The 25,843-nt window shown below is 48.4% G+C and overlaps 1 protein-coding gene across 1 annotated transcript in view; it reads right to left on the bottom strand.

Moving 5' to 3' along the window:
* Positions 1 to 25,632, bottom strand: part of WNT9A (Wnt family member 9A) — a 56,843-nt gene extending 31,211 nt beyond the window's left edge. Inside the window, exon 1 of the mRNA XM_050892704.1 lies at positions 25,536 to 25,632. Within this exon, the coding sequence (XP_050748661.1) occupies positions 25,536 to 25,630 (95 nt within the window). The 5' untranslated portion in view covers positions 25,631 to 25,632. The remainder of the gene's footprint in view (positions 1 to 25,535) is intronic.
* Between the last annotated feature and the right edge of the window lie 211 nt (positions 25,633 to 25,843).

Here is a 25,843-nt window from a genome sequence, read left to right as displayed (position 1 = left end):
TGTCTTTAACAGACCTGTGCTGCTGGCAGGACCCTCACTTACCTTTTGAAGGTGACTGGACTACAGAATATCTGCAAGAACCTCAGCCAGACCTACTTTTGCCAACACTTCAGGTGAATACCCTCAGAATACTTGGCAACTTCAGCATATACATCTTTTTTTATGATACTAGCGTCTATATGAACAGTCATATTAACCAAAATACTATAGCCCAGGGAGAGCCAAAGCTTTATTCTATGAGTGCTGCTGAGCAGGCAGGACTGCACGTCATCCATCTTCAAAGCAATGCATTTGTGCTCAGTAATTAAACAAAAATCCTTTATGCATTGTATTAAAAAGGCTCGTGGGGCACACTCAACCAACCAGTATTAAGGAAAGCATTTCCTTCCTGTATTGATCATCCATCCATCCAACTAAGTTGCATTAAAAAGGCAGGGGGAGGACAACAAGCCAAGGGTTATACATAGTAAATTCTGATTAGATTATGAAACTTTAAGAAGATCTTAACAAGTGGACACTGTGCATTTTACATAATTAGCTTGTTACTTATAAATGCCTTCCATAGTGCCAATGGCAGATTTTCAACACCTAAAATAGCCTAAAGCTGTTGGATTCAAGAACTCCTGCCATCCCAATTTAGATCAACTCAAATACAGAAACCACAAGGTGGTTTCGTTACACCAAGATTAAGAATTGAATCAGCTCTTGTGTGCCTGGATGTTGGAAGGGGTAAAAGATTACAGGGCAAAGACATATTATGTCACACTACCTCGCCAGCCCAATCCTCACTGAATGTGAAAGCTGTTCTTCACAGCATTTTGACAGATGTCAAGTTACTTTTTGGGGGATAGAGCCTCACTTTAAGACTGGACATAAAGATGCAGCATTGTGGGATGCCACAGCTGTATCCATACTCATTTAGCAGAGAACCGCTCCCCAGCTCCGTGAGACACATGCTTCATGAAGCTAGGACTGTTTCACCTCAATTCCAAGAAGCTCAGAGCAAGCCTTGAGTTACCACTGCCTATAAAATATGACCTCAGAAGTAGCAAACTAGGTAAGGAAGCCATTTGATTTGCAAGTTGCTCATGCTTGACAAGGAAGTCCCAGCAAATGCAGAGCTACACAATGTTATTCCTATGCCAATCCCTACACCACTCTTTCCCAATGCCTGCAGACATCTAAAGGGAGAAACATTTTCAATTCTAAGTAAAAAGTGCAAGAAAGCATGCTAGAAAGCATCTTGAGGAAAAACTGTCTCATGGGAAGAGGATCCACAGGCTTAGAGTTATCCCAGCATGCAAACATCATCCAAGACACCACCAACCAATTTGTGCAAGTTCCCATCTTCTAAGCCACCCACTAACAGCTAGCAAAACAAGCAGAGCAGAAAGACAGTCCTTAAATCATTAGTTACCCAAAACCAGCATGGAGGTAGGCTATGAGCTCTACGGGTGCATACTACGTGATGCCCTATCTTCACCTACTGAATAGCATTAAGAGATAGATAAAACTGCCATGGTGTAACATTGAGTATGCCCTTTCAATATGCCATATAACGGCCATTTCCAAGGACTGAAGGGGAAAATGGTAGCCACTTATCTAATGCAGCATACAGCCCTGAAGAACCTGATGAAAAAGGAAAATACTTCCCATTTCCCTTTGTCTTAATAGTTTTACTCCTTAGACCCCAGAAATGTCACTGGATCCACTCTCTTCAACAGATCTACAGTGCAAGATTTGAATCTTCTCCTTTAAAAGGATTATCAAGTTACAGCTGAATGAATGGCATAAGGTTTCAGCTGACTAAGAAACTACAGTGGGGTCAGAAGCTCCAACTGAGAGATGTCCTATTAATCTACACATTGGGGAAAAAGTCAACAGGGAAGAACAAAAACCAACCAGTGCACTTTCTGCACTCAACTCTACAAGAATGACCCAGGTTGATATTCTGCCTTACAACATAAATTGTTTGTGTGGTCTGAAAATACATGATCCATCTCCCAGTCCAGGGCTGGATGATCAGTTTTTTCCCAGATTCAGAGGCATGTAGCTGACATCTCATTTGAAATAATTATGATCTGTATCCCTAAACTACTCTTGAATTTAGAATGCTTTAGAGTCCATCTGTGAAACAGAGATGAAGCCATCAGAAATTTTTGTATCTAAATTATTCCTTGTGAACTCCTTTGAGAACTAGAAGTGGAAGACATGAATAAAATTGTTCTATACAAATGACTTGCAACTCAGCTACTCAAGGGCCAAGAAACATCAGCATAATTATGTGTATGCATTAGGAAAAAGGTTATGTGGCTACATTCTGCAAAGGAGCACTGCATGAGAGATTCTTTTCCAGATTCCCATCTTGTCTTCGTTCCCTCAGGACAACTAGACAGAAAGGAGGCAGTGGACCACGGGAGGAGCAAACTGATCTTCTGAGTATCATTTTTGAGAATTAAAATTCATTCTAGCAGGGCCACAATAGAAGGCAAATTCAGTGAAAGAGCTTTTAGTTGTTCACAAGTCATTAGCATGCCTCATTTTCCAGGTACTGAGTCTTTGGATTTCCCTAGTGTGTCAACTAAACATGGGATGACCTACAATAACTCTAAGTACTCAGAACAAATGAAAAGAAAGCTGACTTTCAGCATCAGAAGGGATGTTGTAGATAAGTGGACTCTTGATAGCTTTCTTTGAGCTCTGCGTCTCAGACAGCATCTTAAAAACACCCGTGAGGAACCATATGTGTTTTCCATTGAGCACAGAACCTGAATAATGTGTTCTAAATAAGCCTTGGGGCCACACAGTTAATGAGAATGGTAAAGAGAAATATTTAGTAATTGCCCATTCACTGAAAGAGGCAAGGATTTTGCAGAACAAAACTTGCATGCAATCACAAAACAAAACTCCATTGCAGTGTGCATGCACAAAGGAGATGATTTAGCTTACTCACACAGCTCACCTCTGAAGTTCCCCAAATTAAACTGTGAAGCCTTACATTAGCAGTAATCTTGTATTTAAAAGGTATCTCCAGATACTTTAGGTGCTGGCACTAAATCACACTCCTTCTGGATTGAAATGCAGATGCACTTCAGTAGTTAGGCTCAGTTTTCACATGCGTTTGCCAGAAACTGTGTTCAGCACTACAAGGGACAAGCAAATTCCAGGGACTTCAGCCTATACCTGGGGGGTATGTACACATCAGGGAAATCCTGTGGCATGTATAAACAATCAGATAATAAATCTATTTGTGACAATGCTTTAGTGCAGGTGGAATTTGTCTGACATGGAAATACTACAAAAAGGAAAAGAAAAGTTGAAAAACCACATTTGGCATATTCCATAAGCAAGACAGCTTTGCTGTAAGTCTTCACAAACAACCTGTATCTTCCTTTTCAGCTTAGCCCTTCATATCCTAACATGATCAGTAACAAAGAACACTGAGAACCCCCTCCCTGGACTACTCCATCAACAGATGCTCATTAGAGCTAATCACAACCAGAGCAACTCCAGCCTGAAATGGAGTTTCCATCTGTCCTCAAAACGCACGTGGGCTTGCTTTACAATTCCCACATCCCACCTCTTTCAGTGGGTCTGGAGACTGAGTCATCATCCCCAGGATGGTACAGGGCACGACCACATGGAACCTATCAGAATTAGAGCCAATAGGCTAAAAAAAATAAAATCAGAAGGATCTAATTTAATTTCCAAGTGTCACAAAGGTGCTCAGCTATACAGCAAAATCTCAAAAAACCATGAATCATGATACTGGAACACGAGTACAGACTTATGTTTCCAAGAAAAGAAACCACTTGCCTATGAATAAGTCTCCTCAGCAGGTTTTCTCACCATAGGGGGTAAGCAGGACCAGAGCTGCCCAGTCAATACTAGATAACACGCAGAAGACAAAAGTCAGGGCAAAAGAAGTTAAAAGCTGGCTGAACCACCAACTGCACCCTGCTTGCACTCCAATTTAGCATGAGTTATGTCTTCCCTTGAATCCTGTGGCAAAGCATATTTGAAAGGAAGTGTATGAATGCAAGTTGAAGGGAAATAATTAGGAGATTCAAGGAAGTTTAAACAGATACATACACCAAGATGAGATATCTCTTTGGCTTCTTGTACAAACTGAACTAGAATTCCCAGCGCTTTAAGCAAATCACTGCACAACAGCATTGCTGAAGCAGCAGCTGAAACCCGAGAGCACTGAGACAAAACTTGGCTACGTCCTCCTCTCAGGTTTTACGTCCTTCCCTGGTAGCTGGTATCACATTCCCCATCCCCTTTCTTCGTCTGTGCTTGAGACTTTCCAGTTGGCCCTGTGTCAAGAAAACTGTCCCACCCCCAGCCCTGGTCTCTCATCCCTGCAAAGAGCACATGCCTTCTGCCAAGCCTTCCACCGACCTCCCCGGCTCCCTCCAGCCCTCCCTGAGGTTACGTAGGCATCCAGCATCCCCTGACCTGCATCCCCAAGGGACACTAACCCACAAGTCTCACACCTCACTTCCTTGAAACCCTGCAGGCGTGGGTTACACTTGCAATTCTGCAGGCTGAACCGCAGGAACAAGAGTGGCAGGATCTCACTTGCTTTGCCAGCTTTCTCTCCACCACAATCCCCAGAGTGACATTTGTTTTCTCGGTGGTGGAGAAAGGAATCCCTCTAGTTTACCCCTCTCCAGCCCCAAAATAGCAGTGGTTGAAAGTGCCTCAACAGCATATAACTTGCATACGCAGCTGGAGCAATAAGCAAAACTGAAACTAAAATCAAGGAAAGACATGTTATTTTATAGCAAAGGAACAGTTGGGAGACATTCACTTTTTTTGTTGTTACAGGCTGACTAGCAGGTCTCAGGACAGAAGGGAGCAAGAATAACCCATCCCAGCACACAACTATTGCTATTACTTATCATCAAAAACACTGTTTGTATTCATTTCTTCCACCTTGTGTCAAAGTTTAAGCAAGTACTCAAGACTAGTTTCCTAGGCTCATGATTTCCCACCCAGCTTTCTGCTGAAGGATATCTATGTTGATAGTCTTGACATTTCAATAACAAACTCTGATCTATTCTGGAGGTGTCAAGAAGCAAAGTCAGCTTTATCAAAGCAAATGGCAGCTTCAGGGAGGAAAGTAAGGCCCAAACAACACAGAGATGAGAGGAAACCCTTCTACCAGAGCTCTGTAACATAATTTCTTTGTGAATCAAAAGCATTCTTCACACTGGAATTTTCCTCCAAGTTAGAGAGGGCTTGCAACTAATTAAAAAAGCCCTCCAAGTTTCCAAAGTATTTCAAGTGATAAAACCAAAGTTACAGCCTGAAAATAAATCATAACAGTAATATGCACACACTTGAGAGGAAAAAAAAACAGATATAAACCTACACTGGAAAAATCTTACACTTAGTGCAGCCAAAATGCCAGTTGATACATGTCACATTTGGGCGCTCTAGGCAACGCTATCACAATGGCTAATACAGGCAGGCAGAGCTCCAAGACTAATGTCCAAAGCCCCAGAGGACACAGATGCTCCCCGGAGCCTTAGAGAACAGGGATGGCATCTCAGGCCTTTTGCTGAAGCTTTCACACACGTTTAGCATCTTGAGCAGCAGTGCAAGTTGAAGCGAGGCTACCTTTCAGATGCTGTTACCGGCTAATCCTTCTTGAAGGAGGGCCTCAGAAAACATTTACATTGAAGTATCCGTGAGATTAAGAGGTTTATCCATCTTGTATTTTGCACATTTGTGATTTCAGCGTCTCCTGGCTGCAAGGGCTCAGGAGGACCAAGGGCCAAGAAAGAAAGAACGACTCAGGCAAAGGGAAGGGATAGCAACGCTAACAAATGCTTTGTGTGTTTGCTAGAAACCCGTCATCAGTCTGCAAATAAAAGATTAAAACAAAATTAGGGGAGATTTTTCCCCAGATGGAAATACCTTACGCAGCTGAGTTGACAGATCTATTGGGCATAACGAGAACTAAGAGCATAATGTGAGAGGTGCTCCCTGCTAAGACTTTTCCAGGTGTTCATCTCTGGCTTCAGCCAGGAGAAGTGCCATGAACCCCTTAAGATCACCCCAACCTATCAACAGGCCAAAGCTGTCTCAGCACAAATCCTAAGAAGGAGGTCAATTAACTCCCACTGTGGCTGGAGATACTGTGCTAGCAACCGCATGCAGAGACAAGGGTCTTCCCTTCTCCCACCCCAAAGTGGAAGGGAGTTTGGCACCAGAGTCCCCATGGGGAAAACCTCATGGAGACACTCAAATCTCTGGAGGATAATGCTGACCTTTCCCAAGCACAGCTTGCAGCATGGGAACGAAGGTCTCCAAAGCAGCTTTGGCCATGTACCACAGAAAAACATGCTTTATGTGACTGCAAAGTGGAGAAGAGTTTAGGTAATACAACAGCAAGGAGGATGAAGGCACAGCAGCAAGAAAAGAGCATTCCTCACAATGCACATGGAGTGAGGAAGACAGGGGTTTATGGCAAGACGACAAGGAAAAGCCTTTCTAACTCAGTTTGCCATCTTCATCCTAGAATAACTATTATTTGCAGAGTGCACGTAGCACAGCTTGCAAACTCCAGGGTTGGAAAGCTCACACCAGACATCTTTGGTCACAGATGATGAGATCGCTTCGCTCCACCACTGCCAAGCCACACTGAGCTACAGCTGTACTACGGAGTCATGCCTTTGAGTTGGACGATGCCTGGCAGGAGTTGCATGAGGACAGGGGACAAGTTCTCCATTGCTTCTGTGAAGTTTCTGGGCTCAATACCCATTGTGGCTCATTTAGGATGATGGGGAGCTGGTCCTGGGCAAGGATGGTCCCTGACAGTTTTATCTTCCTACACATTTGGACACAACAAATGGGTGAGTGGATCAGAGGGAGAAAATTTCAGGACACCACTGGACGTCCCTCAGGCAAGGCTTTACAGCCTCCCCAAAATCTTCATTGGTTTCACACTGAAGGCCCCAGAGCTTGCGAGGCAGGTTTAATTTTAGAGCACACTCAGATTTGCTTACATAATTTTCTTGATTTGGAAGGCTTTTTATTTTCCTTAATGAGAAAAGCTGTCCAAATTTATCACATTAAGCAGGGGGCTGCTTGCCCATAAGGATCTTAAAATACATTGGCTGCGATTTTCCTTTTGAAATTTGCATATCACAATTAGGGCAATATGGAATTAGAGCAGCTTTAAAAAGTGAGGAAAGAAACCATTAAAAAGGACAAATCCTTACCAAAGTATACTGGCATCTAAATGCAATGGCCCACAGGGTGTCCAGAGGCTGCTGAAAACAGGGCAGCAAGAGATCAAGAAATGTTCCAGTCTGAACCCATTAAGCAGGATGTATAAAAATCCCACAACAGGGATTTTTATTGATTTTTAAGAGTTTTCAGTGATTTTAAGAGAACACCATCTTTCTATTAAAGGTACATTTATAAGTACCAGAGATGATGTTGGCCTCATCTCTGGACAAGAGCTTAGTCTGCAAAGAAATCTCTCCTTTGGGTATCCTGTAAACCAGTCCTCACAGCCACAGGGACAGGACTTGGCAGCAGCCTAGATCCTACTCCAGATTTAGTTCTGTTCAGCTCCTCCGCCCAGCCCTCCTCCTAGTCACCACTTGATTACACAGCAAGAATTCAACTTCTGAGGCTTGTGCTTACCAACCTGAAATCACAAAAAGCCATAAAACCCTTACACCAATATCTCGCTTGATCCATTACTCTCAATTTTGACAACGCTTAGTTCATTTTTGTAGATGGAAGTTGGGCAGATCTTCTACAGCAGATACTTTTCAACCCTATGGACAAGTTGCAGGAGTAGAAAGAAGGGGTCAGTTAACACAGCCTGAAAACAAAGCAAGGAAACCCCACAGACCCCATGAATGCCACAGGCCAGCATTCCCTCAGACTGAACGCACACAGGAGGCAGAATTCAGTTCAGACGTTGCCAGGTATCTTCCACCTACTGAAAACCCATTTTAAGGGCCACTCCAGCAGGTCCTTTACTGTTCTGCCCAATGGTCATAGCAGTGCACAATGGAAGAAGTCACACCTCAAGCAGAATCATTTCATTTGGGTCTAAAATGCAGCTCACAGGTCTCTGCAGGTCTCGCATTTAGGTTTACCAGGACTCCTGACTACTTACAAGAGTAGCCCTGGAGCTCCCTCTCACCACTCTAGGAAGCCACAAGGCATGGAAAGCCACACTCTGGGTTGCTCTTTGATGTGAGCAACTCCCACTTCACAAAGGCAGCTCATTAGCCTCCCTCTTTTAGGTGATGGTTACAAACTCAATCAAATGCCAGCTGCCTTCAGTCACTGAAGTCTGAGGTCTTTTGGCCACAACCTTTGCGTAAGGGTGACACCCCCAAGATAGAGGCAGGAGAATAATTAGCTAAAGCAGATTCTCACCTCCAACTTGCTGCACAGAGGGATGGCAATTCCTCCAGGGAGCTGGCCTCTTCTCTATTGGGGTACCTTTTCTCCCAGCACCTGCAACCCTATTTGTTGTCTTCTACTGAAAAGCCTACTTCATACAAGCACGGCCTCAGAGAGGCCTTCAAAGAGCTATTCTGGAAAGGTCCCCCAGGCTTGTCCAGACATCCCTAGGAGAGGAGGAGGTTTTGCAGATGGCACAGTTTGGCAGGATGCATTAATGTACCTCTTCATAGATCATGAGGTTGAAAGACAGCATCAACCCCAAATAAAAATTCGTACCTAGGTGAAACACCACCTTTCAGCGAGACCTTGTGTTTTCTCAGGAGTGAAGTTACAAGTTGGCTGCTTATACAAAAAGCGGTGTGCTCAGTCCTCATTGTTTTCAGTACCGCCCAGAGCAATAGCCCCCAGAAAGTCTTAAGAGATGCTAAAGATAAGGTTAATGGCCTCATGTCTTAGAGGAGGAAACACCAACACCTCGTGGTGCTAAACTCACTAGGGCTTGCCACCAAAACCTAGCCAGACAGAGGTCTTGGCTCAGGTAATTAAAAACCTAATGATATAATAAGTTTATAGGACTGTTTTTTTCTCCCCCATACTGGTAGAGAATACTCTGAGTATTCCTTTTTGAGGATATTCTTTAAGCAAGAATAAGAGGAAAAAACCTCCCAAAACCCAGCCACCAATTTACATTACTGTGCCAGGAACTTAGCCAGAGAAACCAGATTTAATGCATAACTACATCAGCAAACATCCATGTTGTCATTGTTTGTGCCCACCTCATGACCAAGCCTGAAGGAGGCCAGGAACTGAAGAGCAACATGGGAGATGTTCTTCAGCCATGCACAAGCTGCTACAGGGAGAGAAGGAGGAGTTCCTTGGTGGTGAGAAAATAAGATGAAATCAGCTTCTGGTTCAGCCAGAGAAGTTTCCATCACCTGTTAGAGGAAAACCTTTATTGCTAGGAAGTGAAGCACTGGTGAAAGTGGCCAGGCTCACAGCAGAGTATCTTTCATTGATCATTTGAAAGCTTGGCACGGGAAAATGCCTGCCAGGGATTGTTCAGATACTTAATAGGGGCCTTTCCAGACCCAATTTATAATCCAGCTGTGGCAGGCTGCTGTGTCCTTCCACCTCTGCTCCCCAAAATAAAACCCAACAGACCCTGAACATCTCTGAACACCTGGTTAGGAAGGGACTGCCGGCAGCTTTGGCCATGCCTCTCCTCCACCATCCCCATGGCCGTAAGCGAGATGCAGACGTTGCACAGCGGCACAGTGGGTCCTTTGAGGGATTTCAGAGCTGCAGCATCGCAGCACAGAGCGGCTTCACAGCCCCGGCGCAGCAGGGCAGCAGCATCTGCATCGTGCTTGCGTGCAATGCCTGTTCCCTTCTCCGCAGCCTGCGGGGCACCAGGGGACTTTGAGAGCCACAAAAAACCCAAGCTAAAGAAACTGAAAGTTTGTTCCCGGTCCCCCCCAAAAAAAAGCTCATATAGCTGCCAGCTGCTCCTGTAACCACCCAAACTGCTCACCTATTTCTTAAATGATGCTAAACTAAGAGGAGCTGAAATATCATAAGCAGGCAGAGACGCAAGGCAGGGGGAGAGTGAAGTTACACAGGGCTATTAGCAAAATAAACCTTCGCTCTGGCAGGCTGAAGAAGCAGTACCAAGAGCGATGTCGGCACTCATTTCAGTCATCAGGTTTAACCCTTCCTTTCCTTGGCCACCGTCCCTGTGAAAGATGGCGAAGCTGTGCCAAATAGCCATCCCCTCCCCAGTCTGCTGGCAGCCATTCAGCAGGGATTAAATTTGGTCCCAGAGCAGCAAAACAGGGGTCTCAGGTGAAGCCCAAGGGATCAGGATGGTATTAAATCAGTTAATGGACTGCAGGGATACAGGCAAGGGGATGCAGAGCCTCATCTGCAGAGGGGTCAGTGCTACCTCCTCTCCCCTTCAGAAAGCAGAGCCAAAACATTCAAGGTCAGTATGAAGAAAAAAAAAAAAAGATGTTGTGATAATTTTTACCCCCTGCTCAGGGATCTTCCCCTCACTTGGTGCTGGCAGGATTCCCCTCTTCTCCCCAAGACACACATCATCTGACACTTAGAACACAGAAGAAAACCCCTGTCCCACCCAACTCTCTCCAAAGCAAGAATTATCCTGCCCAGTTGCCCAGGGCATCACATGTAATGACTGTTTTTCACTCAAGCTTCAGGGAAACACGCCAATCTCTTTCACAACCACAGGTCCTCTTCAACTGGAGAGTTAAATTACTGAGCTAAGAGGATGAGTGCACTGTTGGTGAAGTACTCCCGTTTTATCCAGTGAGTTAAGGACAGCAGAGAAAAACTGGTGTGTGACTCACTGCCCTGCATTTTTAAGTGAAAAAGCAAAGAGCTTGGTTTGAAGAATTAAAAAAAAGCAAGATGTGGAAAAAAAAATAGAGTGAAAAACACAAAAGAGAGCAAACACCTCTAAAAACACTCCAGCTGGGCAATTTCAAGCACTGAATCAACAGATGCAGGAGCTCTTCACAGGAGCTGGTTCACACATTAGCCTAGGTAATGTGCTTGCAGCTTAATATCTGAGAGGCTGCCTATATTAGTCATCTGTAAGGGGACACTTCAGCAACGCTAACTGGAATGAATTGAGCACAGGAATGCAAAGTGGGGTGGTTAAACCGCATCAGTTTTGAAGGAGTGCCTCTGCACAAGGCTCTAAAGTGCCCTTAATTCAGTTTAGCCTGATTTGCATTGAAATCAAGTATGTTAAAGTGAATTAAGGATCTTTAATCCCCAAGGAGTGTGTTTCCACCAGAGCTAGTTAAGAGTAATTGAACTAATCCATTTTAAAAGTCAGTTCAGATTGGTTGCGCTAAGTGGCTGCGCAGATGAGGCCTGGGAGCCCAGGGACTGTCTCTAGCATACAATAATCACATCAATCTGCCTCTGGGGCTGCTCTGGGAGGACAGCTACAGCAGGGCTATTTTGCTATCCAAAGGCTGGGAGTGGTCCAAGACACTCAAATAAGAGCACTAATAGAAATGTCTACTTGTGCTTGACAGGTGCCATCTGGTTGCAACCGAAGGCATTTTCCACATGTATTTTCTGTGCATACCATATATGCTGGGTATGGCCAAGGGGGAAGCTGTTTTTATGGGCAGCTGAGGGCCCAGGTTGCTGGTCCAAAAAGTGCTGGCAGCATCTCTCATTCAAGCCATGCTTGAAGCTCACATCCTCTCACTGAAATACGTAATGCAAGTTTGAAGGTCTCCACTCCCCCTGTCCCAGAGATGTCAGGAGATGTATTGTGGGCTCAGTGGAGGACTGAAGGGACCATCTCCACCATACACTAACGGCTGGGGGTGTTTGGTTTCCCCGTTTCGTGCTATCACACCCACCCCACTCTTCTGCAAGCTCCCAGGGTGTTACCCACTTCCCACTGGCTTCCACCCCAGCTTTTCAACTGGACTCAACTGGTTAGAGCAAAAGCAGTTCAGCCCCACACAGTTCCCACAGAAATAGGGAAAGGGAAGCTAAGAAGGGACAATAGAAATCAGAGAGGGCTAACAACCACCCCAAACCCCATCCTGCCCCAGTTTCTACTGCAGGTCCCCCCCCCAAACAAGGCAGCAGCACAGAGCAGGCTCAGCACAGGTTTTGCCTTTCTAGGAAAGCACCAAGGCCCTCTGATCCAAGCCAGTTCTTCCCCAGCTAAGAATAATCCCCCCAGCTGCTGTTTGATTTACACATTACCATGGACGCACAGTGTTTTTTATCTGGTAGATATACAGGGGGAGAGGGAGTAAGTCTGCGTGTGTTCGTTCTAGTTAATGTTTCCTGTGCGGTTCAGGCCGTTATGCCTACAGGTATGTTTATTCCACTACTTTAGCAAACCAGCAGACTTTTTAATGGAACTGTTGATATTTTTCCTGGCTGATCCTCCTGGAGAGGCGAGGCAGCGTACAAACGAAGTTCATTCCTAGCTCCAGCCTGAAGCTACTCTTCTCCTCCTGGGACCGCAGGGAATTGAAGGTTTCCATTGCACTGGTCAGATTTCTTCCTTCTCCAGCCTTCAAGATTTAGATACATAAACAGAGGCGCTCAGGCAGCTGACAGTAGCAAGAGCAATGCGTGGCTGGTGCTTTATGCAAGGGCAGCAGCTGCACTGAAAATCCAGTCGTGCATCTCCCAGCAAGGCTCTGGAAAAGGACAGGGGGTGCAACACTGCACCCCTAAAATGAAGTCTCAACCACACAGCTTGTTTTGCAGTCAGATCTTGCAGGCTGATGCTAGGTGTTTCCTGCTTATTAGCATTTCAGAGCTCACTAAGCCATCAGTAGATTCCCCCATACATTTGTCTTTGAACTCCCTTTATTGCTGCAACAGGAGCAGTAACTCCAACCCAATCAGAGGGCTCTGCTTCATCAGGCACCTATAGAAGACACTTTCAGATACGGTCCATAGTCCAACAGCCCTTGGGGTAAGAGCAGCCAAGGGATGCACACCAAGTCCCCAACTCAGCTCACAGCCTGCTCCCCCTGAGAACAGCCCTGTTCTACAAGCTGAAGTACCCTGAGGTTAACAGATGTGCCCAAAGCCATGCAGGTGCCTGGCAATCTCTCTGCTCCCTTCACCCCCATGGAGCAATCAGGTAAAACTTACCCCAGGCCTCTGAACACATCCAGACAGATCAGACACCAGCTCTAGAGCCACTTCAATTGAAAGCACTTGAAAGGAGTGCTCCAAAGAGCTCTGGTAACAGAGTAAACAGCCTCATGCGAGCAGGCAAGAGCATCTGTTTGGACAAGGCTACCCAACTGCCCCTGCCTCTGACCCTGTCCAACAGCAACTAAAGCACAGCATCGCTGAGAGCAGCTCAGCCTCATACCACACTCGATGCTGGAGCAGTCAGCCTCTGGGAGCAGATGGGGTAACCACCCACCTCCACACCACGAGGTGCCCCCCACCCTTGCCTACAGCATGGTCTGCAAGGGAGAGCATCCAACCCCAGCCAGCTGCTAGGGGATATGGTAAAAATACGGCCAGTGTCACCATGTAACAGGGTCATCAAGCCTGGTGCAGTCCCAAACTCCAATGAGTCAGAGAAGGCCAAGCCATCAAGCTCACCTCCCCCTTCCCAGTGCCAGCTCCAGCTCTCAGATTTTCCATGAGCCTTGCAGCAGCCCAAGCAAGTGCCTCAAGGGATGCAGTGCTGAGGGAGGATGCCCTTCTCTTACCCTCGTACCTCCCACAAAGCAGTCTCTGGGACAGCCCACAGGGAACCCAGTCCATGCACTGAAGAAGACTGGGACCACAAGCTCCCCAGAGACAAACTGCAGTTAGTTTTAAGGCATCTCCACTACATCAAGTGGTATTTGTTTCTGCATGGCTGTTGATCCCTCTGCAAGCTCAGGAGACAAATGCAGAATTACGTCTGGTCCCACTCCCTTCCAAATGCCACCTCTTTGGCCCAGCATCTGTCCTGCACCTTGCAGAGACAGATCTCTGCCTATAAACACATCTTCATCAGCTACAAAAACCAGCATGGAGATTATGGCTTGTAACACTGACCGCAGGGACTGCTCAAAGCCTTGTTTAGTCCAGTTCACACTCTCCCAAGAGCAGCTCTTCAGCTTCAGTCCTCTCTTCAAACTCATGCTAAGCCTCTGGATTTCCAGAGTCAACATGGGACAAGCCAGAAGATAGAAATAGTCACCAGGGATGCAACACAGCCGTGCTAATGAGCCAAAGGAAGTGTTGGATCTTTGGTTAGACCCTGTAATTCAGCTCAAGTGGCTGTTTCACCTCTGGCCTGTCAGATCAACTTGCTAACCACAGACTGGGAAATAGCTCCCTGCTAGCTCCCAGCAGGAGATTTATCTTTGGCAGGGGCTGAAAACATCCCTACCCCCCCTCACCTTTGATTACAGAGAGGCCCAGAGATGCACAAAGAGAGCTATGCTACAAGTTTGCCAGGTATTTCAAGATCTCACCTTACACTGGAAAAGGATTAGGGCTAGAAAAGAATTTTGTCAAGATTAAGCAAAACAAGTCACTTCTTTTAAATAAAGTATCAGTTCTGGTGAACTGTCCCCAGAGGGGTTTGGGCTTCAGGATAGGGTTTCTTGTCGGAGGAGATGGGCAGCCCTGGACAGCTGTAGCCCAGCAGGGCTTGCAGCAGAGCAATAAGCTGAACTCTGTGTCCCTGAGCTGGGCAAGCTCCACTGAAGTCATTGATTGCACTGGGAGAGGTCACCACAGCCAACACCAATGGAGCCGGCCCGAAAAGTTTTGCCCAAGTCGGATCCTCATCCGAAGTGCCATCACTCAGCTGTTCCCCAGGTATCCAGTCCCTCCAGCTGCCCTGGCTCCCAGGTGAATTCCCCACCCTGAGCTGAACTTGGCTCCCAGACACTCTGATGTCATAGCTCATTCATTCACATCGTAACTCACACCTGAGCAAGACCAAAGCTGGTTCTAGACAATGGAGAAGCTCAGCTCTACAAGCAGTGCTGCTGCAAGAGGCAGGGGCACATAGTGCTCTGACATGCCCCGGGTCAGTGGGGTACAGATGCTCCCAATACCTGAGGGGGGACACTAGAAGTCTCCTTTGAGACTACTGAAGGAAGTATCCAGGCCTCCTCAGACCTGGGTGGGTTGGGATATTGGTGCTTGAGGCTAGAGAGCAGCAGGATGTAAAAAGCTGAGAAACACCAAAACACAGTGGCCTTCCTATGCTAAACTCAAGTGGAAGCACATTTTCTTTGCTTGCCCAAGTATTTTGCAGTGGTTTGTCTGATGTGCCCTCACCCACACTCCCCAGTGCTGAAAGGCACTGCCTTAGAAGAGGGTCTGCACCCATAGGAGACAGGACTGACTGGTTTCCTATGGGAATCGGAGACACTGAAGTCAAAGCAAGATTTGGGGCAAGCAAGCCATCTGGGAAACAGTCTGGCAGACCTCCTGCAGGCAAGACACCTACCCTTCCCACAGGCAGAGTGAGGAGCTTTGGTGTTAAGGCCAAGCAGGGTAGATCCCCACCAAAAAACACACCCTACCAGCAGTCAGCTACCAGAGGTCTTAGCACTGATTCAAAGTGAGACATTGTACTGGTCACCAGGGTAAAATGAAGCCCCTATAAGCTCAGTGCTCCTTGGCTATGCCTGAAGCTATCTGAACACCCAGAAGATGGAACACTTCACCTTGGCAACTTCAGAGCGCAAGGTGTTTACTAACAGTAATCCTAAAAGATGGAGCTGGAAAGCCTCACAAGAGGTCCTCTGCAACATGCAGAACCAGCTTCACAGCAGAACTAGCTTCACCTACAATGTTCTATCGCGATCTCTAACAGAAGCGCAGTTACGACCCCCAGGACTGCGTGGCTTTGTTTCATTGCGATACCAAGCATGAGATCACCAATCTTTAAAACAACCTGCAGAGAAGACATTACAATGAGGATATTTAAAGGTCTGAGCTCACCGTAACAGTGAAAGCCAGTCAACGCACCCAACTCAGCAGGGGTTCACACAGCAAGATCTACGCTGGGAATTAGCCGCAGGCAGATCATGAGGACTGGGGCATAGCAATACCTCTCTGCAGTTTCTTTTAAGCAATCAGGTGGGGAAGTCTACAAAGATTACAGCAAGTCATGAGAGCAACCTGCCAGGCTGTACATGCCAGAGCTCAGCAGATGGGCACTCCTCTGTAACATGAGCACTCGGTGATCCTGCAGCCCCCCACCAACGGCCCCTCCAGCCAAGCCTACGGAGGGGTCAGCTAGCACCAGCGCACTCCTGGGCACGCTGTAGCAACACACAGCACACTCCCACATGCAGAGCTGGGGAAGCTGTCACATACAGCTGATTGATGACAGCAGGGAACATAAATAAGGCACTTGGTGGAGGTGGAATTTAAAGGGTAATAACTTGCTCTGACTGGAAGTTAGAACAGGTATTCTTGAAGACACAGGTGAGCCCACCTCAGTAGATGCTCACCTGGCAGCGCTGATGTTTTTGGAGCCAAATCATGACCAGTTCCTTTTGGGAAGAAGTTAAGAGGTACTTAAGATACAGAAGCAAGAAACTCAGTGTCAAGCCATGGGCTCTGTGCATCAAAGTAATTCATCTTGGCAGCCTGTCTCACCTACCCGCATGTTACACATTAAGGCATCACCCAGGGGTCAGACTCAAGACACACCCTTGTCTATCTCAAAGTAAACTGTTAATTTTGCTTGACCCTAAAGATAGAGGAAAAAATTAAGTAATCCAAGAAGCAATGGAAGCTAATTCTTTTGCTCATCAGCTGACCTCTTCCAAAAGGACTTGGCCTTGAAAGCAACAGTTGCTTGACCCTACTTGCTTTGGGAGGCTGCTCTAGAGTTTGGTTTGAGAGGTTTCCCAACAGCAGACCAAGACTCTGGGCTAAACTTCTGCCCATTCCTCCCAGGATTGCCTTAGACAGGACCATTTGACAGGTTTGTTTGTTTTTTTTAAGCAAAGCTCAGATATTCCTATGGGCATCTCAGTACTTCATTCACATCTAGGGGAAATCACATGTTGCTCCACAGCACAAGCAGCTACCTCCTACTATGCACAGTAAATGGCCAGTTATGCTACTTCAGTCTCTGGAAGACTCAGAGCAGTTTTTCCAAGAAAGGAAACTTTTGCTACAATTGTGAAACTTGTCCATCTAGTGCATGGCAAATGCAGAAGTCAGAGCAAGCTACTTTTTCCCCAAACTCCATAAGCATCTGGCTATCCAATTAATGCTATTTTAACGAGCTAGGCCAAATGAATCTGCTCATAAAACTCATGCCAACTCCCATACAGCCTGACATCCCATCAACATGAACTGCACGCTCCATGCTACCTCCCAAGCCAGCACAGACTCAGCATTAATGTCAGGTACTGTTGAGTTTGCATGTTCTACAGTGGATGTATAGAAGAGCTGTTTTGCCCTGTGTTCTTTCCAAAGGAAGAGTTCAAGTTTTTTTAACCTGTCATTTCCCCTTCCCCCAAAAGAAATCCTTCAGCAACTGAATTAACAAAATACTCCCCACACCTTATAGAAGAATGATTTAAGGTCACAGGCAGACTGGAAGACCACATAGCACATGCAGGAGCTGCTTGACCCATTTGAAATAGAGTTCTCCGCAACAACTAAGGAAAAAAGTCAGAATAGATTTTTCTATCAGCTAAAGCAAATCCTGTAACTGCTATGTTTATCCATGTAGTAAAAATACTCCCTGTTCCACTTAGCACAGTGCAAACATGCATTACAATAAAATGTAAAGCTTACCGAGCTGATAAACTTCATAAATGTATTTTATGACAGTATCTCAAGAGATAAGACTCATTAGCACTTACAGCCACAATCTGAGGGAACCTTAAAAAGCAGTTAAAAACAGGGGAAGAGGAAAAACTGGAGACTAAACATAAAAAAAAACAGCTTCTAAAGGGTTAACACTTTCCACCCAGCATCATAGTAACTTCTAGATCCTCCTCAACTTGACCTGAGCTGGCTGCCCAGCTCTGGGTCCAGTAAGTTAGGAAAACATACCCTACCTGTCCTGTCTGCAGCCAGACCGTGTGCTGGTCCAGGACCTGCAGCACCAGTCTCTCCTGCAGCCACATTCTGCAGGAGGAGCAGTAGCCTCCCATCAGCATTTGACAGTGCAAGCAACAGGCCCTCTGCTTGAGGGCTGCTCAGATTGAGAAACCAATTGCATTAACATGCTACAAGCCACTAGAGAGTTTTTTTTGGCTGCACAGAGAAAGGCTGCTTCATTATGGAGGGAAGCCAGAGGCTCAGCATGTTTGCAGTCTGGAAAGCCAGGTACATGAGACTTCTTGGATTGCTTCAACACACACCCTCAGGGAAGCACTGGGAAGCTGGCAGGTTGCTACCTGGACAGTCAGGGAACTTGGGGTAAAGAAGTTTGTGTCTAACATAGGCTTTTAGTAGGAACTAAGCAAGTGCCATCCCACCCAAGAGTGCTTTCTCCAGGAGGTAGCTGTAGCTGCATGGTTAGGCATAGAGAGAGCCTTCACATACACCAGATCAAGACAGTTTTAATGCATTGAGCCTTCTCCTCTCAGATGCCTCAGGCAGCAAACATTAGGATGAGTTGTCCCATTTGTACTCAAGAGGACTCAAGTGACCAGAGAACCCAAGCCCTGAAGGTGCCACATTGCTCCATGAAACAGAAGCAGAGGATCTATATCAGGCTTCTGGCAGCAGAAGTCCTTACATCTCTGGTGCCCTGAGACCGTGGTCAAGACAGTCTCCCCCACAGGGATATTCCAATGTAGTATCTCCTCAGTCTCCAAAAAAAAGCTTCAAAACCCCCTTCCAACCCAAGCCCCTCTTAGAAAGCAGCTATGCACAGGGACATAAGAGGGAGACAGGGCAGGGAAGTCCAGCCTTCAGCTATTCTGAGCTGAGCTTTCTAGGTCCCACCACCCCTGTGCAGCTCTGGTCAGCTCTGCATCAGAAATTGCCTCATGCAGTGGAAACACTCATGATGCTCACTGGTTCAGTACCTCCTCTGGCTAGTCAGACTCCTCCATGAATACAGATAGCATAGTTCAGCAGTGTCTTCTGGCTTGGCTCTTCCAAAAAAAACCAAGGAGCCTTTAAATATCAACATTTCACCAAGGAAAACACCAGGAATATAAAAACTGTTAGCATCTCCCTAGATGAAGGGAATGGAATGGAGTATCTCTGGGACAGGAACATCTTCTCCAGGAGGCAATTACACCAAGTCTGCCAGCACAGTGGATTGAGCAGACAGAAAATTGAAGAAAGCAGCAAAGACTGACAAAACCCAGTCCAGTCAGAAAGATTCAAACTAAGAAGCATCACCTTGGCTTCTCCATGCAGTCTTCCAGACCTTCCAACTCAACCCTCCCCCTTCCCAATCCCACAACCTAATTCAATTACCTACCCCTGAATAAGCCTTAAGGCGATTCTCATTACCCTGCGATAAAGCACAAGGCCTTTAATTATTAAACACTCATGGGCTTTTTGTGTTGGGGTTGTAGGGCTGGACTCCCTTTTATTGTTGTTAGCAGCTTCCAGAAAGCAAGTTAATCATTGACCAGGCCTTTCACCAGGAGACCAGAGTCCTATAGATTCCTGGTCTCTAGTTCTGCATCACCAGTCACACTAAATAAAGTCACTGGCCTCCTGCTTTGCCAAGTATACACTCAATATTCTCCTAACAAGCCATCTTCTTCCCCTAGGGAGTCATCTGTAGCACTGGTGACCTCTGCAAAAAACCATGCAATATTTGGACACAGAGGCTGCATACAACACTCACCATTAAGTTGAGGTCAGACAGAAATAGCCCCAGTGTCTTTCCATGTAAGGGAAACTGAGGCACAAGGTAGTGGTTCCCAAGTCTCAAGCAACATGGTCAATCCAGTACATAAGTCTAAGACATACTGACCCCTGCCTGAATAAAATTTTGCTCCATCCTCTAAGTACATTGCAGGTGGAAGGAGCTTTCAGGTACTTCCCAGCCTGATTCGGAACAGATCCTGGTCCCCAGGGCTGAAGATGCAGGTCTGGTAGACCTTATCCGCACGCACAGTTATCATTCCAAATGCTCCTGGGTTTGTCACCACCCTTATGGCACTTCATCAAATCCAGTACCACCTTCAAGCATCTACAAAGCAAATGCTTCTTCTAGGCATGGGGTTCCCCTTCGCAAAGGAACAGAGATTAAACACTGCTTTGAATTGACCCAGAGAGGCCAACTTTGGGAGAGAAGCCAGTCAGGACTCAGACAGATCAGTCTCTACGTGACAATACACCCAGCTCAAAAGAAGCAGGGGAAAAAAAAAAAACAGCCAGGCACACCCTTCCTATTCCAAGGAAAACCAGAAATCTAGCACCTTAAAAACCAGCATCACCATCTAGAAAAAGCAGAACACCACAGGGTGGGATGGCAAAGCCGTCCTCCCAGCCCCAGGAGCTGCCTCCTTACACTCCAGCTGTGTTTGCCTGCGTGCCGCATTCCTCCCTCACCACCCGAGTCCAGGTTTTGTTTTTTTGAGTTGTGCTGAGAACCAGCTGCTCCATCTCACACACGCCAGAGACAACCGGCGCGTCTGGAAAGCCAACACACTGCGGCCTGGCTACGCAACAGCTTCCCGAGGAGTTCACACGCCTTTGGCCGAAGCTGCAAACACGAGCCTGTGGCCCCACACTACCATCAAGTGACAGGTACAGAAATTCTTGATATGCAACAGCCATGTTAGCACCTAGCGTATCCTGCAGGCTGGAAAAAACAGGCAGCAAAGCCTGCCAGCACCAGTGAGCTTGCTTTTATTGGAGATGACATTCAAGCTGATGCCACACGCTTGTAGCGACAGAGTTCAGCAACTCATGCTAACTCGCAGCCCCCTTAAGATCCCACCCCATCAGGGTGGTCACAACCCCTGAGTAGCCCTTCAAGTCCAGTATTCAGACCTTTTCTAAGCAATTTTAGCAAAATCACACCCCGAATCGCAGGGTTTCTACCCCAGCAGCACTTAAAGCATAGCGGGGTACCTATGCTGCACCTGCCAATGGGAACAAAAATATATTGCACTTCCCACACGAAAAAAACCCCACCGTGCAGCAAGGAACCTGCTCTCGCTAGCAATGTGTTGGTAAATTAGGGCAAGCTATGCTTCCCCTCCCTCCCTCTCCCCCACGCGAGCATTTAAGGGTTCCTGTTGCCTGCGTGCAGTGTACAGATCAGTTACATTTAAGAAGAACATTGCAATCTGTCAATATAAACACTATGTAAGCATGAGCCACTTGTAACATTACTACTGTCTTGACAAGTGTTTGCAGAGGGGGCAGAGCTGCTTGGCTCCTTCTGCGGCTGGAGGAAAGCAGAGCAAATCCCAACCTGCAGAAACCAACGCTTCTTCCAGCAAGCAAAAAAAGGAAGGGGTGCATCAGAACTGAATCAGACTATAAATCAGAACACCTAGAAAGAAATAGAAGGGTTTTGATTTACGGCCTGGACAGCTTGCAACCTCAGATCCACAGATCGTGCAGCTCAGGAAAGCAGCAAGCTCCTACGGGCCGGTTTGCATTCCCGCTAGCACCAGGGCACAGCAGGACTGAAGTTAATCAGCCTGCCTGTCACCCCAGCATGGCTAATCTTGTCATCTGCCACTTCCAAAGCCCAGCAGTGCAAGACCCAACATAATTCCCAGATGCTGCTATGGCATTTCCACCACCCCCTAGCCACATTTGAGAGAGGAAAGGGAGGGAGGGAGGGGAGGTACCCACACCCGAAGCTTGTAAGACACAAGAAGAGCAGAGCAGGGAGGAAAAGTGAAATGCAATGCTTTCTCAGGGATCCCGGCAGTCCAGGGCTGCTCCAAACTACCCCCATCAGCCAGTTGTAATACGGTGCAAATTAGTTTTCAGACAGCCCAGCTGCAGAGGAGATGGCTGAATGTAAAAGCAGGCTCACTTTTAGAACAGCCAGTGCATCTCAAGAAGCCAGTCTCAGCTGACACTTATCTCAAGGCAATGCTTTCCCCCTCTGGTCTAGACTCAGCCAGTAACAGTCTCCCCTACGTATTCCTACCCTAAAATGCACCCATCATCATCATCAGGCATCCTGACGGGCAACTCTCAACCTACCACAAGCCATCAGGTCCTGCTCAGTTTTGCAGGCATGCTTTCTCCTCTCTAGCGCCAAGAAGTCTCATACCAGACAAGGCTTAGGAGCTGTAGCATCACCACAGCCCTGAAGCCAGCCTCTTTCAGCTGCTTTCCAGTAATTAGGGCTAGCAAACCCCTCCCGAGCCGGTGCCTCTAGGGACTCAGCTCTGCTCACTGCTACACATCAGCATCACTTCGGGTCCTGCCTTTGCTGTGTACCAGCTCCAGGTCAAGCTGGCACCTGCTTCCCTCCTGCACCAGGGAGGAGGTCAGCAACACCCAGGGAGCAGCACTGAGGCTGCCAGCATAACCCTAGGCAAGGGACAAGCCTGTCCCTCCCTTCACCCTGGAGAATGAACCATTACCTTCAGCACATCTCCTAACCAGGCAGCTTGGGGATGGAGCAAGGCAGCAGCAAGGGCCTCATCTGCACCAACGCTTTCTTTCACTACACCAAGCTCTACTTCCAGAGGGCATTTATCATTTTCGGCTGCTTGTGCATCCCTCTAAGAACACCAGAGCCAGCCATACAGGGAAGCAGCAGCCTCCAGCCATGGCCTTCCCACCCCAGCATCCCCTCCTGCTCGCTAGCTGCCCCTGTGGGACAGACACAGACATAACTACATGCTGACACAATCTTGTTATCGTGTAACCATGCCCGATTTCTGTCCCCATCCACTAATTCCCCGCCAGGCCACACATTTGGAGACAGTGAATTCTTTCCCTGAAATAAGACATTGGGGATGGCAGGGGGGCAGGGATCATCCACACAGCTGTCCCTATCCCCCACCAGACTGCAGAACGGAGCAGCTAAGCTGCAGCTACAGCATGACATCTGTTTAACACAGCCACCTGCTGCGCTCTGTGCCCCACCACCTCCTCCGACAGGGATGTTAGCACCCAGAGCAGAGGGTCTAGCAAGCCACCAAAAGGTGGCATGGTGGCTTTGATGATGCCTTGAACTGGAAAGGAGCATCCCTTCCCCTGCCTAGAAAGGGTGTTGCATTAACTAAGCCTCCTTTGGCATTTCAGCTCAGCTCCTGAGCAAAGGGTGATGCATCCAGGTCTTTAGGAAAGATTTATATTAGAATAAACAGACATGCTTCCGCACCTAGAGGAGCTCCTCCATGCATGTGGCTGCCTTTCTAGGCATAGCAAGAAGGGCTAATACCAGCCTTCACAGGGCATTTGCAGAGGCACCAAGAGCTCTGCAGGAACGTACAGCTTTTACCAGGTAAGTTTTCTTTCCTTATCAATATACAGAAGCCCACAGCAAGGAGAGCTCACCTCTTCCACACACACTTGTTAGATCACATATCACTGGGGATTAGCAGGGACCCTGGACCTCAGCACTGACTATTCCCCCGTGTCCCCATCAGCTCAGCAAGTGCAATCTCTGGTTTAGGCCTCTTGGAAGAACAAAGAGGAGATTAGCAGCAGATGCTGCTCCTTCGCTGTGGCTCTAACCAGAGAGCAGGATGCTTTGCATAAGCAAACTTCACTGCACATCCCAGCAGCCCCGGAGCACTTGGAGTGCACATCTGGCTGGGTGCACATCTGGCAGCATCTCCTCTCCCCTCCTTATTGCCAGAGAGGGAGTCTCAAATCAGAAACAGCAGCCGTACTGAGACAGAGAGAATAACCCAAAGTGGTCAGGACAGACCTAGCAGCACACTTCCCTTGGCTCAACGTGTTCACACCTAAATTAAAATCTACACCCGCCACGCAAGGCCAGAAGAGAAATCCCAGAAGCAAGCGACTGGAATGAGTTACCTGCTGCACTACAGCAGATACCAGCACCGCATGGATTAACGGGAGAGTTACAGCCAAGCTTCTTACAAGCCCTGTCAGTCCCTGAGGCACTGTACAACTGCACAGTGCCGGTGGTCTTCGGCAGACACATGAGCTAACGGGCTCGGTACGGCCCTCTGCGTGCTGCTGGGGGAGAAGAGGGCTTTTCCTAAAAACCTACACACATGGGACAGGCTGTTTCCTCAGAAAACCAGCCCCAGCAGCAGGAAGTTAAATAGTTCTTGAGTTGGAAACAGAAGATGTAAGTAGCACTGTTTGGAAAACTTTGCCAGACCACAAGCAATGGACAAGCCTCAACACCAGGATTTGTTTTACTGGAAAGAGGGGGGGAAAACCTCAAGTCTGCTAAAACATTCTCCAGGGCCGGTCCAGTGGCTCCTACCAGCGGTCACAACACGACATCCCAAAAAGAAGCAAGAACCATCGCTCTTGAGTAAACTTGCACTGAAATCAGGTGCTCGCATCCCACACCCCTCGCAAACCGACCCCATTTTGGGACAAGTCTTGGGGGGGAAGACAAGAAGCAGCTACATCGACACCCCAAAAAGCAAAGCGAGGGGGCTGCGCAGATGGAAAGCCAGCGGGACCCCTTCGCTGCGGGCCAAAGCCTCGCGATACGGCTGCGGGGGGGCTTTAAAAAGAGGGGGTGAGCGCGTTTTATTTGGCTCCTCCAGCTCAGCCCCCCGCCCCAGGAGGGCGGATGATAATGGGAATAATGGGAATAATGGGGGAGGCGATGGGAGGGAGCGGGATCCACCTGCGGGGCGCGGAGCGGGCACGGGCCGGGCCGGTAGCGCCCCCTGCCGGCCGCGCCCTTGCACCGCGCACAGGTGAGCGTCGCGGGATGCGGCGGCTCCGCGCCCCTCCGCACCTCTCCGCGCTCAGCCCGGAGGGGAACCCTCACCTCTTTCGGGAATAAGCTTTGCACCGTCGCAGGCTGGCGACAGCAGCGTGCGACATACACACCCCCCCCCCAACAAAAAAAATAACAACGCCGCCAGGGTGATGTCGGGACCCGCTTGCCAGCACCCGGTGCTGAAGCATGCGCTTAAACTGGGGAAAAAAACCCCAAAAAAAGTTTTTTCGGGGCTGTCCCATGCTGGTGGAGGTTACAGCACGCACCTGGAGCCCAGCTCCCCGGCCACCCCGCTACGGGTCCCCTCCGTGCGGACCACCGCCGCCCACCCCGTCGGGGAAGGGCAGAACGAAACGCTCCCCTCGTCCTCAACACTTTCTGCCTGCGGCCTCCGGGAAAAAAAAAAAGCACGGCAGCCCCTGGCAGGCAGCAACCTGCGGCTCCCGGGGAGCCCGGCAGTTTAGGGTCTCCCGGCTCCGAGCGGCGGGACGGGGGAAGAGACGCGGGCACAGGGCTGTCCCTCCCCGTACCCCTCTCCCGGGGCAGCTGTCAGCGCCGGCGGGAGGGGATGCCCGCACCCACCGAGGGAAGGAGGCTGCCGGCAGGAGCGCAGCCGCATCCCTACCTCGGGCGGGACGGACAAGGTGCAAAACAAAAAACCAAAAAAAAAGAAAAAAAAAACCCCAAACACTAAAACCAAATAAAAAGGAGGAGCGGGGGTGCGGGCGCGCCCGCGCTGGGCACCTACCCGAAGTAGGCGGCGGAGGGCCGCGGGGCGCAGGCGAGCAGCCCTAGGAGCGCGCAGGAGGAGAGCCATCCCAGCAGGACGTGTCCATCCAGCATCTTGCAGCGGCGCCGGCGCTGCTCATCTCGTTCCCCCGCCGCGCCCGCTGCGGCCCCGCCGCCCGCGCCGCTTCTTATAGCGCGGCCGGCGGCGAGCGCCCGGCCGGCGGCGGGGCGGGGCCGGGGCGGGGCCGGCGCGGAGGGGCGGGGCTGCGGCGGAGGGGCGGGGCGGGAGGCGGTGGGGACACGCCCCCGGGAGGCGGGCGCCCGAGG

The sequence above is a fragment of the Gymnogyps californianus genome, chromosome 2 (assembly GCF_018139145.2).
Source record: "Gymnogyps californianus isolate 813 chromosome 2, ASM1813914v2, whole genome shotgun sequence".
In the NCBI taxonomy this organism is placed as follows: domain Eukaryota; kingdom Metazoa; phylum Chordata; class Aves; order Accipitriformes; family Cathartidae; genus Gymnogyps; species Gymnogyps californianus.
Note: the sequence above shows the minus strand (reverse complement) of the source record. Positions and strands in the feature narration are given on the sequence as shown.